General features: G+C 37.4%; 1 protein-coding gene across 2 annotated transcripts in view; it reads right to left on the bottom strand.

The window, feature by feature from the left end:
• Positions 1–821: 821 nt before the first annotated feature.
• Positions 822–18,836, bottom strand: part of Ctsc (cathepsin C) — a 32,035-nt gene continuing 14,020 nt past the window's right edge. The window contains exons 3-7 of one of the 2 annotated variants that reach the window (XM_028774633.1): positions 14,679–14,845; positions 12,334–12,486; positions 9,749–9,864; positions 3,541–3,672; positions 822–2,275 (exon numbers count right to left, since the gene is read on the bottom strand). In XM_028774633.1, coding sequence (XP_028630466.1) covers positions 1,773–2,275; positions 3,541–3,672; positions 9,749–9,864; positions 12,334–12,486; positions 14,679–14,845 — 1,071 coding nt within the window. In that variant the 3' untranslated portion in view covers positions 822–1,772. Of the gene's footprint in view, positions 2,276–3,540; positions 3,673–9,748; positions 9,865–12,333; positions 12,487–14,678; positions 14,846–18,836 lie in introns of those variants that run through there. The other variant, XM_028774635.1, reaches the window with a different exon arrangement.

The raw sequence follows: 18,836 nt of genomic DNA, 5'->3' as shown, positions 1-18,836 counted from the left end.
ATTATAAGTCAAAGGCCAGACTTGGCTACATAGTAAGGCCCTGTCTCAAAACACCAAAAAGCAAACAAGCAAGCCGGAAGACCTCATCAACATAAATAACAAAAGATGAAGTCGCAGTGCACATTTCTAGAGTGTTATTTTCCTTCAAGGGCAGAGAAAATGCTATTTTAGTTAAGTACAATTAAAAAAAAAAGACATTTGGGAGGCAGAGACAGGTAGATCACTGTGAGCTTGAGGCTAGCCTGATCTACACAGCAAGTCTCATGGTAGCCAGGTCTACAAACAGAGCCCCTATCTCAAAACAAATAAAATTATATAGATTTAACATACCAACTCTTAAGACTCAGAATACAAAATAATTTGAGCACACAGCTAATATCTTAAGTGAATACCTAACAGTCTCAGTGCTCTAAGGTACTTTGGGGAAAATGGAATCAACATTAATGGGTTTCAGTCATGACTGTATCACTTCTTAGCTACAAGACTCAGGATGATGTTCTTTGCCTTTTGTATAAATTACTGTTTTTACTTGTGTAAGGAGCATAGGTAATATGACTGCTCTGGTTTTCTTGAGCCTCAGGATGCATCTGGTTTGTCACATTATTGTGGCACTCCAATGACATTGCCTAATTCCCCTGAACATTACTTTTAATAGATATCAGCTATTTAATCAGCAGAACAATTACACGTCATTGGGAAATATCCACTGAAGTCCCAAAGAGATACTCATTTCTCCACAGTTAATATTTTACTCATTAAGCAACTGTTATTTATATTTCTACACACACAGAAGACACAACAAGAAACAGTTTCAACACACAGACATTGTAAAAACTCCTTTTTATTTCCTGTATGAATTTTAGGGTTCACCAGGTATTGCCAGAAGATACTCCTTGACAAGGTTAAAAAGCCTTGTGCTGTTTTATTTACTTATTTAAGGGTATGTTCATGTTTGTATGGAAGCCCAAGCAGGTACAGAAGCCAGCAGGTCAGAGGTTAACCATGGTTATAGCTTCTTAGGAACATTATCTAACTTGATTTTGACACAGGTCACTCATTGAAACTTGTCTACTTTAACTATGCTGGTTGACCAGTAAGCTCCAAGGATCTACCTGTCTCTGTCTCCCTAGTGCTAGAATTACAAGTGTGTCAGCATATCTTTCTTGTTTTTCTGACACAGATCCTAAAGACTGACCTCAGGTCCTCATGCTTGCCCAGCAAGCACTTTTGCAGCTGATGAATCTTCACTTCTCCCTCAGTTGTTTTATACACAAAAGATTTTCATAGGTTTTTCTCCATAAAGGAAGTACTTCCATGGAACATAAACGCTTCTAAGGGAAGAAGTCAGTGACAAAAATTCTTGTAAACATACATAGAAATTCTATAGCACTGATTACATGAACATTTATTTAAAACTCTTTTTAAAAAATTAACCATTTTTGGTATGTTTTCATGTGATTTATGTGATTAAAAACAAGCTTGGACTTTTACATAGATTTTTAAAAATGAAACAACTGGTTGCATTGTAAATGACCAGCAAAAAAAATATCTGACAACTTAACTACTGCTCATAAAAGTATTACTTAACCAAGCACTTTAGAAAGAAAAGTAGTTCAGTGGTTGATGGGGAGGATATTAAAAGAAAAAAACATGGTTTTAAATTCAAAGGCAAAATTCATTAAGAATACCTAGTGGTATTGCCTCAGAAAAGTCTCAAGTGACTAAATTACTCTGAATGATAAAGACCTGTATGGAACACTGGGAACTATGTCCTACAGTTTAGGAATTGGTATGGCTGCCACGGCTATACTCTCAATTGCACATTCATCAGTTCCTCTGCGGATGCGGAAGTAGCCACTCTCACCCCAGTGAGGGCCCCAGCTGTTCTTCACAATCCAGTATTCTATCCCAGTGATTGGATCTCTTCCATAGCCCACAAGCAGAACAGCATGATTTGTCAGCTCAAAGGGGTTGAAAGGGTCGCTCAGCCCTGTGTGGTGGTAGATTCCATTGTGGTAGTGCAAGAAGTCATCGTGGACTTCAAAGGCAACGGCCATGGGTCCATTTTTGACCAGCTCAAGCTTCATCAGGGCTTCATTGCAACCACCATAGAAACCACCCACATAGTAGTAGTCAGAAGAATAGTAACGGAGGCAGTTCTCCCTTGGTTTGCACGGAGCATCTGTGCCTGTGTAGGGAAAACAGCTTTCTTCCACCACCCCAAAATCTTGGGCATGCTTTCCTGCAATGAGGTATGGGAATCCACCATCACAACCTAAGAATGCAAACACACATCATTATTCCACTTCTGTTGGATGATGGCAGTCACAACTTCTATGCCCTGCTTTTTTTTTTTTTCCTGTTCCCTGGAAGTTGTTCTGTGTTTAAATATCATGTCATTCTTCCTTCCTTAGAAATTCATCTAACAATCCCCAGCCCTATTTCTTTAACAGGAACTTATTTAACACTTAATAATGGGTATAGCTTCTCTAGCACTGTGATTGAGTGATGAAGGCCCTGAACCCAAAGTAGGTTCAAATCCAATAGTGTGTACACCATTTAACGTCTCTGTACTTCTACTTACATGTCAACTGTAGATAGTGACAGCACCATCCTTGAGGTTTAGAATAGGTACTTCACATAAAAACATTTTAGTGAGTACTACTACTGACAAATAGACACACACACACACACACACACACACACAAACACACACACTTCCCCGCTCCTCAAGCAAATCTTCCTTAAGATCCTCCTACTAACAGACTTCTCCCATCTCCCTCTTCTCATTGGTACAACTATACATACCACCCATAGCCTCTCATCGTTACAATTATTTAACTTCTGTTTCTGTTGCCTAATGGTATACTTCATGAGCATAAGGAGAGTTTTGATATCTTACAGCCTCCAAAGGCCTAACTATCACAATACAGTATGTAATATCTCAGAGACAATGAAAATCTCACTGTGGCAGTCACTCACCAGCAATTTACTAGAGACTGGGAAACTTTCCACTGCCTACATCTAGGCTGACATCAGAAAACTTTAAAATGGTATTATCTTAAATAGTATTTCCTCTAAATCCTATTTGAGCCTTCAATATAGCCTGTTCTGAAAGGCTAAGGACAAAGTGCTAAATTCGCTTATAAACAAATAAATATTATAGCTTTAGTAGGAACTGAGTTGTGGAAAGAGATGTTTGGAATCTAAAGCTATGATGATTAAAAGTCGTATTATTTTCCTAAGATAAATTTGCTCACAAGCAAATTTATTTTGAATAAGGTCTATGTCTGCTTTTTACAATTTTGTGCACCATTAGGTAACATTGCAGTATTCACATGATGTGCTGACATCTTGCTGTGGGATGCAGTAGATTCCATACGAAACTGTCTACTGATAAGTGATGGGCACAAATTCATACCACAGTTTTCTGACTATAGACACTGTTCTTCTCTGCTATGCCACATCTTTACTTTTGCCAGTGATAGTTGCTGATACACAACTAAACAGCTCATAACAGCTCTGAAATAAAACATTTACCTTGGGCATACTGGCTACAAGATACAACCTCCTGAGGACTCAGGATTGGAGTCTGAGAATTGTTGGTTAATATACGAATTCTTGCTTCTAGCATACCCATAGAGGCAAATGAGTAGCAGCTTCCACAAGATTCTGTAGATAAAGAAAAAAATATGTATATTATTTATTTATAATTTCACAAAGAAAGATGAAAGTCTGAGTGAGACATCTTAATATAAGATTTATAATAAACATTTTTCATAAAAATAAGCAAAGTATAGAAGACTTACTTTATAAGCACTGAACTTGAGGTCCTCCTTGACAATGAAGACTAGATTTATGTCTATAATAGTTACAAGCCATCAGAGTGAGAGTACTGAGGTGGGACACGTGTGAGTTAAACGTAAAAAAAAAAAATCTCTAATCCAGTAGATTGTTTGAGGTCACCCAAAAGTCATGTTGAAATTCCAAGCTCTGGTGCTACAAGTTGGGAGAAGTGTCCTAGAAAAGATACTCCTGGACCGATTGTCAAGGGCCAAATGAATTCATTAAAAGCGTCTGCTAGAAAGACAGCTGCCATTACAAGAAAAGGAAAAAATACTGTATTATGAAATAATGTATATGAACAATGCTAATCTATGTTTCTTCAAAGTGAATGGGTAAAAGAAATAAAGATACATAATAAAGCATTGTAAAGCTGGTTTCCCTTTGTGATAATTTTTAAAACAAACAAATATAGCTTTATACTTCTACTGTCTCACACCCTCTCTCATCTCTGCCATTGATACAAAGATAACATGGAGATGTATGCATATATCAAATCTAAAATAAAGCCAGTTCTACACAAAATGCATATCATTCAATTTATATTAGTTTTACAAAGCTATTAAAGTGCAAAGTATTTCGTTGTGAATGTAAAGATTTATGAACTCAATTTAATTAATTTTTCAAATAGAAGTATCTTTAGTAAACCTGATTATTATAACTTGGTAGCCACCTTAATATTATTATTATTATTTTTAAAAAGTACTATGGAAACATTTATGCTTTTAAATGTCAGCAGGGATACTGTTTCCCCTTCTCCAGGAAATGATTTATGAAGCCCCTGGAAACAAACAAAGGCCAGGATGCTGTTCACTTTCTACCGTTGTAAGCCCTATTTGAAATACTTGGATTGTTCTTCCTCACACTAAGCCTGGCTATTCCTCGAATCCTCTTTCTCTTGCCATGGGACACAGTGGAGGAGCTCAGTGCATGCTTGTGGAAAGGATGAGTCAAGCGATGATGAGCAGGCACATATTTACAACCCAGAAATTATGTAAACTCAAGGGAACTGTCAGCCAACTACTTGTTTCTGAGCTCTAGAGGAAACAGAACTTTGGATGCTGATGTGTGCCTCCTTATACAGGTCTCAGTGCCACAAGACCCTGAATCCAATCTGCCAAGAACCTTTCTTATTAACTACTATCTTTCCCAAATTCTCCCTTCCAAAATGCCCATATTTGTCCTTGTTATACAGTGCTCTAGTTGATGAATGATCATCTAAATTTTGAAGAAGAAAAGATAAACGCCTGTAATGGTGACTTAGAATTATCACTTTACAATCTAGTCACTTGATATCTGAGGCCTAGAAGCTGAGGCAATGACCTATCTATCAGCAAAGCAATGGCAATGATCTGTCCATCAGCTAACTGATAACAGATGCTAGTACCTTGTTTTCTCTTAGTGCTGGGTTAGTGGCCTTTGCATAGTTTTTTTTAAATCAATGTAAGTTTAAATTACAACTTTGCTTATTCGAGGACAGAGGATAAGCTCTGTAAGGGGAGAGACTGTCTATTCTTCACCTTAGCTACAGAACTAAACAAACAACAAAAACAAAAATGCACATGTTTTCTTTTCATGTTTGGCTTTTATTTTTTTTAAGTGTATTTCAGCTCTTCCTTCCTTGAAACATATTAAATACATAGAAGATGAGTGACTTTTTGACTCATCTAAAGCGTTTAGGGAATACTTCCTCCAGACTCTTCCTTAAAATAAGGTAAGGTCGGAGAATAGATTAACCAAAAGCTCCTATCGCTGGAAAGAGACACATAAGCCCTATAAGCAATCCAGCTTCCTCAGCTGTTAGAAGCTGCAGAGAGAAAACCTGTATTTAATCATTTAAACCCATATTATCTGACCATTGGCTACAATGAGAGAGACTGGTCATAAGTACAGTCCATGGCTCAGAAAGTGCTTTGTTTTGAAATCACAGGAATGGAAAAATTTCCTTTACATTCCTGACTTTCTGAGATTGTCAACTGTTAAGATAATCAATCACTGCCTACTTTCAAAAAGATAACCTGGCTTAGATTCCCAAAAACCTATAGTATTTTAGATGACTATAATGCAGTAAGAAAGGGCCTCACTTACAGAGAGTTTGGCATGTGACCCCACCTACAAAGAGGTTGAACATAGTTTCACGTGGTGCACATATTCCAGCAACAGGGATGACACTGCAGCAGCACAGGAGAGCCACTGTTCATGCCTCTCTTCTTTGCCCCTCATTAGCCATGTGAGCCAGAGCAAATCACTTAGCCTCTGGCATTTCCCTTCATTCTTGTGCAAGTATAGATTAGATAGTGTGAGTAACTTAAGGGCCTTGTCTTCTAGTTCTAATGAGCAACATTTATAAGCAAAACTTAAATAGAGTAGACACTAAATATCAGGAAAACTTGCCACAATGCCTAATATGACCCCAGAGAACCACTCAAGACCTGGAGGAAAAGAAAGTAAATCCATCTCACTTAATTTTCTCTCTTCTCTCCCCACTTACACCTCAAAGTAAATCTAGTTATAAGGCATTTTTACAGCGGTTTTAAAGTGGAAATATAAAACTTTATTTATCTTTCCAATATTTCTTTTTTACTTTAATCTTAATCTGTTCACAGACTAAAGGAAAGCTGTGAATTCCCTTCCCTCTGCCCAGTTTGGAAATTTGTATTTCCAAGTACTTCAATTAACAAGAAGAGAAAACAAGTACCTTTCCCATTCAGAAGTATAAGAAAGATATCAAAATGAAGTGAGAAGAGGAATGTCCAACTACATTATTTCCTCAGGTACCTGACATGACAGTGCAGGTGACAGATCTGTTGAAAAGCAATCAATTCACAAATGACTTGTGTTTTGAAATTTCTATTTTTGATAAAAATCATATTTACAACACACAAAGAATAGGGAGATTTGGGGACAATCAGAGCTTTTACCAATTGTCCAGAAAAGTAATGTCAAAGAATTTCCTCTAAAATGTCTCATTCCCTTCCCCGGAATCCTCAAATAGCACCTGTTATCCATCTATGTTTAAATAAACTCTACTGCTCCCCACTGAACTTCACAATCCCATCACTAATGTGAGTATCATGTGATGCTTTAATGTTTTGCTTGTATATCCTTCTATATGCTAAATCTTGGCAAGCTACTAGTCTTTAAACACTTTGCTATTAAAAAGCTTCTTAGGGGCTGGAGAGAGGGCTTGATATGCAAACATAAGAACAAGGGATCAGATCGCCAGGACCTGCATGAGAGCTGCTATTGCACAACTCTGTAAGTCCAAAACTGGGTTGATGGAATCAGGTTGGAAGCTTGTTGGGCAGCACTGACCATGTGGAGCACCAGGGTCAGTGAGAGATGGTGTTTCAAAGAAGAAGGTGGAGTGTGATGAAGAAGACACCTCATCAGTCTCTGGTCTCCGTCCACACAGGTGAATGCAATTGCACATACATCACACACACATACACAAAAGCTTCCTAACATATACTGCCATTAAGTGTTAAGAGATGTAGCCTTAATATAATAATAGCTCATATTATTTGCCAGTTGTAATGTGCCTGGCTGCCAACAATGATGGCAACAGAGGGCATTCCTTACTTCCCTAATCTTCTTGAGTAGGTCTTGATAGACATTCTCTTTTAGTAAGGGTTTCTATTGTCCTAGTACAACACCATGACCCAAAGCAATTTGTTTATTTCATCTTACACTTCTGGATAATGGTCTATTATGCAGGGAAATCAGCACAGGAACTCCATGCAGGAACTAATTTAGAAGTCATTAAAGAGGTCTGCTTACTGGCTTATTCTTCATGGGTTTTCTAGTGCCCAGGTCTACCAAGCTCATGGCTGGTACCTCCCACAGTGATATAGACCCTTCCTCATTAATCATCAAAGAAGAAAATGCCCTAAAGGCATATCCATAAGCTGGTGGAGGCCATTTTCTCAACTGAAGCTTTCTCTTCTCAAAAGACTCTAGTTTGTGTCAAACTGACACCAAACTAGCCCGCACAAGATCTATTTGGCAATCAGGTAAGTTTTAATGCTTTGCAGGCTGAGTGAGTGATTAGAACATTTATGATTTTAAGAAATTCATTGAGAGTCCAGATTTTCTTGGGTTATCTTTAGTGGCCTTGCCAATTATTTACATCCCACCGCTGTATCTGAACTGATATCCTTCTGAATACAAGTTAACTACTTTGGAATGTATTAATTAACTAAGTTAATAGTCAACCAATAGCTCCCATCAAACCCAAATCCAACAGTATCTCTGATAGCATCTGAATTTCACAGTAAAACTTGTAATCTTTGCTGTAACCCACCTACTTTATGCTCCCACCAACATATTTTGCAAATGAACTCATTTTTAACATTTTCTTGTTCTGTGACTACAAAACATATGTCTAAAATGTAATAATTGATCTGCCATAGAACGTGTCACTCAGAGTAACCTGAATTCATGTTCCCAGGCCGTGATCACATACACTTGGCTCCCAATGAACAATTCTTCTTTTATTTTGGGAAGAGGACCAAGTTTTTGACACATAAATGGTTTTTCAATGACGTGTCATTTAACTTCATTTCGCTCTCTAGGAAATGGCAAAGATTTAGGATTTCAGGATTTATACCCCTTCTAGAAGAAGTGAGTCCCTGAACCAAAGGGAGAACACTGCTAGCATCAAATGAAAGGAGTCTTTTTGATCGTATGAAGCCAGACCAGAGCAAAGCTTTGTACACAAAAAACCCACTCAATGACCATGGAACTTGAAACACATGATATTAATGGTAAAAAGTGGAAGAAACGTAATACAAATATACTTGTAGAAAAGAGGAAGAATTTATCTCTCAAAATTATATATTCCTTATAACAATCTTCATTTGATTAAAAGCCACAGATAATTTATTTGATAAGTTGAGAATGTTAGGAAACGACTATTTCCTCAAAATTATGAGGGTGTATGCAAAATTATTAACTGTCCTTTCGCTAACTTGCAACATCTACAAATGAAACCATTTTGTTATTGCTGATGTTTTATATTTTCATAGTAACTAGCAAGACAAATAAATTTTTAAAATGAATATGTGCATGTTTTTACCAGTTGAGTGTATTTAATTTAAAAAATCTTCAATATAACATGTTAATAAACTTTGAAACTTACTTTAATATCACAAAATTTTTCAGAAAGTTTCAAATTTGGAGCATTTCAGATCAGGTACATAACCTGTATTGATGAGTCTCTATACAATTTTTGAGTAAAACTAAGAAAATTAAGATCATCCATACTCAAGTGCAATTAAAGGAAGTTTTGTAATTGCAAAGCTAAATCAACTCCTGACTTAGAAAACTGAATTAACTGATTTCATATTGTGATATAAAGTTAATTAAAAGATTCATATACAGCTCAAGAAATCTAAGCTTGTGTAGTAATTAAAGATCACATAATGGCAGAAATGAAGAGCAAATTGCAAAAGGGATCCAACTAACCAGTTAAACTTCTTTGGGAAAGAAGACCAGGTTTAATTGCTTACAATTATTTCTTTGACAAAAGTGTCACCTAGCAGCCAGGTAAATCAGTTCTACTTACCACTCTGGTAAAATCATTGAGAAATGTTGAGCTCAGCTAAATAGACCATGTTTAACAAATTTGGTTCTTGCCTCAAAAGAACAGAGGAAGAATTCAAGGGCCACTTTGTTTTGTAATGCAGGACTACACTACATAGTGTAGACTATCTACCAGTGCTGGCTTCGGCCTCTACGACATATGCCACCACACTTTGCCTCCATCTCTTTGCTAAAGTAGAAAGACCACAGCTATTCCTTTTCTGTATCCCTACATCCATCCTAGAGCCCAATACATAACAAGTATTCAATTAACAACAGCTTGTGGTACCTTAATGAAAGCTTGGACTTTTGTTAGTTTTACCTTGGTTTCGAACAGGGCTAACATAATTGACGCCACGAACATTTCTCCAGTCCCAAGATTCTGGCAAATTTAAAATTTGTTGCTGTATTTCATCAGTCATCGGGGCAGGTTTGGGCCTAGAATGGAAATCTACATTTAATACCAATATAAAGTCTTTCCTTAAAATATGGTTTCCTCATCTTTGATTCTAAGGAATTGAGAACCAAGGAACACGTGTCCCTTGAGTGGTTCTATGTGGTCATTACACAATTTTCAGTTGCATAACTCTGCTACATAAGTAGCTTTCAGTTACTGTAAATTTTCAGGACACAGTCAGTTTCTGTGTACAGTGAAAGCTACTTTTAGTATGCTTGAATATGGTAATTGAGAGTTTATGCTTATGAAAACAGGTATGCTCATACTTATTTCAAAGAGTTTTGTCAAAAAATTCAATGTAATAATAACAATGATGATAACAACAACAATAATAATAACTCAAACATGAAGACATATCTGTAAATAGCGGCTATGATAATATCATCATTATTGTACATGTCACTGAGAGTACTAAATAAGATACTGGCAATCTGATATACTTTTCTGTCACTAATGAGGCATTGAAATGATAACTTCCATCTTCCTTCTATCTTATACAGCAGAGTATTTGGCCACAACACACACACATACTAAAAAACAAAAATGAAAGCGGGGAAGCCAGGTTATGAGAGCATGAACAAAAGGAGGAGGAGGTTAGGAGTACTAACATGAGAATTAGAAACATTTTCCAGATATTATCTATCTGTTATCTGGTCTTAATGCCTGGGCCTCAGTGTCTTAGAAATCCAGTGAAATGTCTGCATCAGAGAGCTGCTCAGAAGTGATGTTTGCTCATGATTTCAGCAGTTCCCTGGTTTCCAGCAGTTCTTAAGGCTCCACTTAAGGATATATGAGACTTTACACTACACAACTAGATATTTACAGCAGAATCAAGCTGTATGCAAAATTCTACTGGAAATCAAACAGTCAGACTTCCTAATTTGCTTTATTATTTCCTTCTCTATGTGACTTCCATCTTTACCTTAAACTCTCTATGGAACTCTGGTTATAATAATAGCCTTCTATAAAGGTGGTAATAACAGCTTTCTATAAAGCAGAGGATGGTGTGTGAATAGAACCTAAGGGAAAAAGAGTCCCCCTAAAACAAAGCATGTAACGTATGGCAAAAGTGTAGTGTGAAGCTCAGACTCTCAGAACAAGCTCTTGTTTCCATTGCTAACTCCCTCTGCTTCAGATTTCTGTTAAATAAGTCTCAACTTTCTGTCACAGACACATTCAGACCCTGCTTCATGAATCCAGGAAAGGTATATTGTGGCGTATTCCTTATCCCAGTTTTGACAAACCAGAGTAGCATATGTGCTAGAAGCCCCTAGAACAGGTTTTGAGAGATATTATAGAATATTACTTTAAGAAAAGGATGTTATTAGTCAGAACAGAAAAAGGCCATAATGTCTCATAGTTGAACATTTCCATCAAATTAAGTTCATCTGTCCATTGAGAAAAAAAAAATACAGATGTATCTCAGCTAGTTTAAAGAGCTACATCATTGTGTGGCTTATTTAAATCATAAAAAAATAAAACATTCTATAGCTAACCAGGAATTAACCTTTGAATGCTCTGCAAATTGAAGAATATTTTAATATGTTAGAGAAAATAATCATCCTAAATAATTTATCAACCTCTATTGATCTCTGGTTCCCTTCTATTTAACCATGTTGGTTTCTCCTAAAAAAGGTTTGGCATCAGAGGAATAGCTTGGATGCTTAACAAATGGTAAGAAACAACAAATCCACTCCTAGACAAAGCTGCAATTCTAGAAAGATAATGCAGAATGCTCAAATTCTTACTCAGAGAAATACAATATAGTATATATAATTTCACAAAGCAGGAAGATGCCATGAGATTACAAACAAACGACGGCAAATGCTTCCAAAGCTGTGGCTAGGGAGGAGATGACGTAAGAGATGAATGAGAAATAAAGAATTAGTTTTTCTTGAACATTAAAACAACCAGATTTTCAGATTTTTTTCTAGTAGCAAATGTAACAGTTACTATGAACAAGCTGAGAGATACCCGAGGGAGCAGAAGTGGTGGCATAAAATGGGAGTAAAATGAAGATTACATTTTCAAGAACATTTATCATAGTTTTTGAAAACTAGTCAAGTAGAAAACACAGCTATGAACCTATTTATATTACCTGGAATAGTCTAGTCATTAGGTTGTTGTCAGTAACAGCCATAGCTAAGGATAGGAAAGTAGACTCCCAACATGTCAAAAAATGGCTAAAAATGACATTAAAGAGAAAAGACAAAGCATATGAATAAAAAAAAGAAAAGACAGGGTGTGAACCAAGAGCATAGGAAAGGGCCCAAAATATGACGTGGACAGTATGCAGAAATATGAAGGAAGGTGAAAGAAAAAAGACAACAACACCCATTAAATTAGGATGGCTAATAAAAAGATGGGACATCCAGGTGGGGCGAATGTGGAAGGAGGGTGATCTTTAGTACTAACGTTCCTACTTTTGACAAGGAGAGACACTGTGTTACCTTGGGATCCTTTGGCCATGGCCACTTCTCCTTATCAGATCTCGTAGGCTCAGTTTCTCATATTCCTCATATTTGGTTGCAGTCCAAGACTTCTGAACAGTATTGATGGCCTTCACAAAGTTGTGGTTGTGACTGTAGAGCCTTTCAGAAAGTCTGACAACAGCAAAGGGACATAGTTTCAGAGGAAGTCTTTTCAGGTAAAGCTAGTCTCCAATAAAACTGATACCCACACTGTGTGTCAAGGGTGGGAGTGGTATAGTCTTTCAAGAAGACAGTTGGCAACAGAGGAAAGCTGAAAATTGTTACGTTCTTTACAGGTAATTTCTTTTTAAAGCCATATTTATCTTTGTAGTTGGCATGAGAGTATTATCTTTTCTGCATGTCCATTTTATTTATTTTATTTTGTATTTTTGAAAAAGGACCTCGTCTCAAAATCTTTATGTATCTAGAGATGGCTTTATACTTCTGTTACTAAATCTCTCCTTCCTAAGTGATATAGGATTATAGGCATGCACTGCCACAGGGTTTATGCAGCATTAAGTACAGAATCCAGGGCCCCATTTATGCTAGGCTACCTGCCAAGCTATGATCTTGACTTTAAGTGGCCCTTTCAAAGTGCACTTTTATAATCTGTTATATGAACAAAGCAAGTATATGCATACATGTTTTATAAATAAGCAATTCCTAAGTACTATTCCACATAGGGGTTTTATGCTATCAAAAACCAGCATTAGCAGAAATATCTGAGAACTCAACTCAGATCACTGGAATCATACTGAAATAAGTTCTTTACGTGATTCATAAAAACATTAACCTGAGAACCATTTGTCTACCTTTGTGTGAAATGCTTGGCCATGGATGTAGAAATAACATAGAAAGCACATGCTTACAAAACAAATTGTTAATTATTCACTGAATTCTAACATTTGTCAAACCTGCATATCAGTGCACAGCAATTATATAAGCAGTGCTTGAAAGGTTCAATCAGGTTCAACAGTACAAAGCATATCAGAAAAACTGCAAGGTGAACCTGCTTCTAAGAGCCATACCACCTAAATCTACTTGAAGACTGAACTCAAAAGGAAGGGCTGGATCAGTTTCCATTTTGGTAAGCACTTTGAGAGACAAGATTAAGTCATCTTCCTAGTCACATCTTCCATGAGCTCACTGCTACAGCCATTCCTTGCCAGGATCACTTGGTTTGAATGTTTAGTTCATGTGCACTTTTAGTGGCTTTTCCAACTAAACAAAATGGAAAAGAAAATAATACTTATTGATCTCCCTCTTGCAAAACTAATAATGCCTGAGGATTCTTGTTTGTATGGTTCCTTATAGCAGATACCTGAATGAAAATAGTAGCTGCACAGTATAGGCTGAATTTTATCCCTTGGAAAGGGAAGGGAGAAATATCACAATTATATTATAATCTCAAAAGGAAAATATTAAAAAAATACTTAAAACCCTTACCTCCAATATCTCAGTCAGAGATTGTAGTTAGAAACATGTCTTTAAAGAGCTAATTAAGGCCAAAGGAGGTTACTAGTGTGGGCTCTGGTCTAGTTTTACTGGAGTCCTCAGATGAGTAGGTTAGGTAGGATACTACAGGGAAGTCCAAGTGAGGACACAGTGTGGAGGAGGAGTCAGCATCAAGCTAGGAAGAAACCAAGTGCTAGCCTTCAAAACCCAGAGCAAAAACTGCCCTTTAGGCCACCCAGTCTGCAAGGCTTCTATGTGACAGCCCAAGGAAATAAAAAACTGCAAAAGTACCAAGGACTTTCATTGTTTTTTATGCCTGAAGTTTGGTGAGTTTATAACTGGACACTAGTTGTAGCCTCATCATATACTTGTATTATGCAAGTTATCACTATACCACAACCAATAAAATAATTTTTTCTTGGCCGGGCGGTGGTGGCGCACACCTTTAATCCCAGCACTTGGGAGGCAGAGGCAGACGGATTTCTGAGTTCGAGGCCAGCCTGGTCTACAGAGTGAGTTCCAGGACAGCCCGGGCTATACAGAGAAACCCTGTCTCGAAAAAAAAAACAAAAAAAAAAAAAACAAAAAAAAATTTTTTTCCTTTACTAGTAATTTTCTTTTTTTTGTGGTTCCTTTGATCATGTTCTTGTTTATAAGCATTCCCTGAATTGTTGGTTGTGAAATGTGTTCAAATATTACTTTTTTTGTCAGTTCAGTCAGTCCACATCCATTTCCAGTACAGTTTTGTAACACGGCTACGTGCAATTTACATAACACAGCAAAATTACAATTTCTAAAAGTAAACACACATTCATACCACACACACCATTAAACAAAGCTAAATGGACATATCCTTTGTCACAACTCACTTTTCCTGGAGACCTCCAAGGTGTGCTGCATTCTCATTAACCTTCTCATAGTGACTTCCCACCTTCTTGCCAACAAAGCAAGCCCAGTTCCGGCCCAGCACATCATGGACCCACCCAGTCATGGTATCATGACAGTAACTGACAGCTGTGCTGCCTCTGACTTCATACTGCAACCAAAAAAGAAGGTAAACGATCAGTTATACCTGTGCTTGGCTCTCAAGTCTGTTTCCTTAGCTCTTATTTACCCTAAAGATAAACCGTAGCCCTCTGTCAACCAAAACAAAAACTTCATTTTAGCTGATGATGTTTTGATAATTATTCTGGAGATCAGAGAAATCAGTCTTTCTAAGATTAGCATTGTCAACCACCAAACAAAATGTACTTTTAGGAATGAAAGAATGTCTATGGGAAAAAGCTCACATTTTAAAGCAATTATCATACGCAAGGCATCTTGCATTTAATAATTCTCACAGTCTATAAGAAATAACAATCATCCTGTATTTCTGATGATTTTTCAGCTGCAGGGCATCCTCCTGAAGCCCACAGGGCTGTCAAGTAGCAGGAACAGAATTTTCCTCCTCTGCATTTTTGTCGAGAGAGGCTCCCATCAGTAGATTAGAAGAACAGATAACTAATATTTCTGTATCGCAAAACAAACTCCTCTTTTGCTACTAGTCTCCTGGTGCATTAGAATATGCCTTTTATGAGGCAACTTAATTTTTGGCTACACTTTATTCAGTAATATGATCCTTAGCGTGTTTCTGTGTCACCCCTGAAAGAATACTGCAGTGATTGACCCGGGTTTGAATTCAGTCACATTGGCTCCAAAGCCCCATGACTTTCATGCAGTGACATCTCACTGATGAGGAGTACAGGAACAGAATGAGCAGGAGGGAGGGAGAGAGGCAGAAGGAAGAAAGGCATCGGCATAAGTAAGTTGGTGCCAATTCTACTACATCATATTTATTTGTAAAACAAGGGACACCAGGAATAAAAGAAATTACACTCAGAAGTATAACGCTGGGGCTCAGTGATCTGATGCGAATTGATAAGCTTGTTCCCAATGGCCAAACGCAAATGCTTTAGTGCTTATTGTGTCTGTTGGACTCTTCGGCGCCCTTAGGCAGGTTAAGTGAAATAAATGCATTTTCGACACAATTATTTCCAATTTACAATGTACTTACTAAGATCTCAGCCAAGTCGAGACATAGACATATTAAACAATACAGAATTTCTGTGATCAGTAGACTAAATGTAGATTCTATACAATCTGCTAAGATGATTTAGGTAGGCCTTGGAGAACCATTGACTCTTTCAAGTCTCCTCATTGGAAAGCAGCCTTAATATTTTATGAGCCCTGTAAATTTCCTTACAGCAGAATGTTTCTCTGTCTCTGTATATCTCTGTAGCAATGTCAGTAAATATTTACGGCAGTATAATAGAAAAAGTAAAAGAAAAAAAAACGGTCTAAAAGGTTTCAAATATGAAAATTGAGAATAATTTTATTAACCCATAATGTTTTGCATAATTAATGAGTTCTCTAAGAAAGGGTGAGCTCATCAAGGTTTAGGGAAACTGGAAAATGTGTCTCACAGTGCAAAACACTTTTCTTGGACCCTGAGAAGCATAACCAGCTATTAATATTAAGATATCATATCCAACTGCTTTTGTATCACAAAGGCAGAAACTCCCTTATTTGATAAACACTGTACAGATTCCTTATTGATCCTAGAGGCTCAAGACAACACAGAAATAATGTACTCTCAGAGGGTAGAAATAAAAGATCTGCAAGGTTTGTTAAACTAGAGTTTAATAATACCAAGCACTCCTAAAACCAAACACTGTCCTCTATACAGAGCAATGTTTCTTCATATATGGCTCCTTCACAAACAGCTGGAATGGAGAACAACCCAGAGGAGAGAAGCCCAGAAACTACAGAGCAAAGGCCAACTTCCCAATGATGCTTCCATCTGTGTTATCCCAGCCTCACAGTAACCTCTAGTGATAAGGAGAAATAGTTCTCTAATGTAGTACCAGTGGCCCTGCAAAGTTTCACAGCTGACACTTGTTGGTTGTTGTTGTTGTTCCTTTTTAATCCAAGGGATGCTCTAAAAATACTGCAGATAAGCTGACTCAGGAGAGCTTCACACTGTGGCACATGACTATTTCCAACGCTGCCATTCTTGCCAAGGGCTTGCTTATTACTGCAGAGCAGAGGTAAAGGATAACAAGACCTTTGAAGCCTGGAATATCCAGATAAAAGCCAGCTCTACTACTTTGGGCTTGTATGTTCCTGGGTCAGTGACTTCCATTTGTACACTCATTAGTAGAATGGAATTGATTGCAATATATTCCATCCCACAGACTGTATCCTACCTCAGGTAACCTCTATGATTATTCTTCACATAAAGACATAAGCATTGTGAAAATAAGATTTTTGTTTATTTACTATCTAGGGAACTTTCTGGCAGCAGGAAACAATTATCGAATGAGTGAATAGGAAAAGATTGAATTAAGAACAAATCTTACTAAGAATTATTTCAATGTCGACTTACAAAACTCAGAAAAGGTATGGAATTGATAATAACAGTGTTATAATGTCCAGTCATCCAAGAGCCAGGAAGCACACGGTGTGTGTGTGTGGGGGGGGGGGATGTCTGTGTGTGTTCTGAAATGCTCATTCTCCTCTCCAAACCTGTTTCATGATGTAAATTCAGATTCACCTAAAAGTTCCAAACATCCATGTAGCACTTCCAACCTGTACAATCTCACATCTGTGCTTCTATATAAAATTAGCAAAGTCTGATAAATAATTGTTACTGCAGAAACTTTAATTTATATACCTTGGAGTATTTAAAAAAAAAATCTACAAGTTGTTTATTGTAACCCATATCCTATAAGTATAGTAAAACCGGCATTTGCAATTACTTCTTTTTTTTTTTTTTTCGAGACAGAGTTTCTCTGTGTATCTCTGGCTGTCCTGTAACTCACTCTGTAGACCAGGCTAGCCTCGAACTCAGAAATCTGCCTGCCTCTGCCTCCCAAGTGCTGGAATTAAAGGTGTGCGCCACCACTACCCGGGTGCAATTACTTCTGATGCATTAAACTCATGGACTCATTTTCTTCTTTAAAATTATATTTTGTATTATTTCATAACTAGAGAAATCTGAGTTTTCTTTTGTTAAGCTGATATCAACCTATGAGAAGCAGGACAGGGTGACACAGTGCAGACATGTATAGTGAGGTCCAAAGAGGTAGAAATGTGGCATTGATTATGTTAGGTCAAAGGTCAAGAGCTAGAAACCTTAACCTGAAGGACCTCTTCGGGTGAATTCATTACTTGCTTGATTGAAAAGTTCTCAGGGACTCTTCCAGCTGCAGTGAACTCATACATTTTTGTGAGGATTAAAAGACTGAAATTCAGGCCACATTACCCAGCATTAAATGTAGTCACTTTTTTTTCCCCAAAGAATTTTTTCATTTGTATAAACATTAGTCTCTGAAGACTGACTTGTACAGATGAGCCAATTTAAGTTTCCATTCACTTCTGCCAATTCCTACTGCAAAACTTAGAGATTTAGCTACAATTGGAAGACCTCCCAACATGTAGCTCTTAAGTTCAGAGAACTGTTGTCTCAGGCGCTCTTCTGTTTCTTCAAAGTTCCCATTAAGTTGTCACGTATTCTCCAATGTCCTTAACCCTATTCCAACCACGACCATCACTACCATGAATTCATCAACTCTCCTAGATCTACTGAATAATACTGACCTCCTGGGGATATCTTACAATTTAAGCCATGTATCCTATATCTTTTTACTCTTTTTTGATACTGTAACATGTATGCTTTAGCCCCCTTTACTCTGGGAGGTGACTGTGCTACCAGCTCTCACCTGATTTCCCTTGAATCCTCCAACAAAAGACACACACACTGTTTGTTCCTTTTCAATTTGCCTTAGGACACAATTGCTAACTGTTACTATCTCCCAGTTTGGAAAAGCGTGCCCTTAATAATATTTGTATTTCCACTCCTCCCACATGCCCTAAACTTCAGTGGCTAGTCCCACCTAGCCCCTGTCAAACATCACTGACCACCTACCTGCCTGTAGTACTGGCCACAGGCCCCAGTTCCTTTCTAGACCTCACATGGCTGCTGGCTT

This window comes from Grammomys surdaster, unplaced genomic scaffold, assembly GCF_004785775.1.
Source record: "Grammomys surdaster isolate TR1022 unplaced genomic scaffold, NIH_TR_1.0 242, whole genome shotgun sequence".
NCBI classification, from domain to species: domain Eukaryota; kingdom Metazoa; phylum Chordata; class Mammalia; order Rodentia; family Muridae; genus Grammomys; species Grammomys surdaster.
The sequence above is the reverse complement of the archived record's forward strand: the minus strand, read 5'-3'. Positions and strand labels throughout refer to the sequence as shown.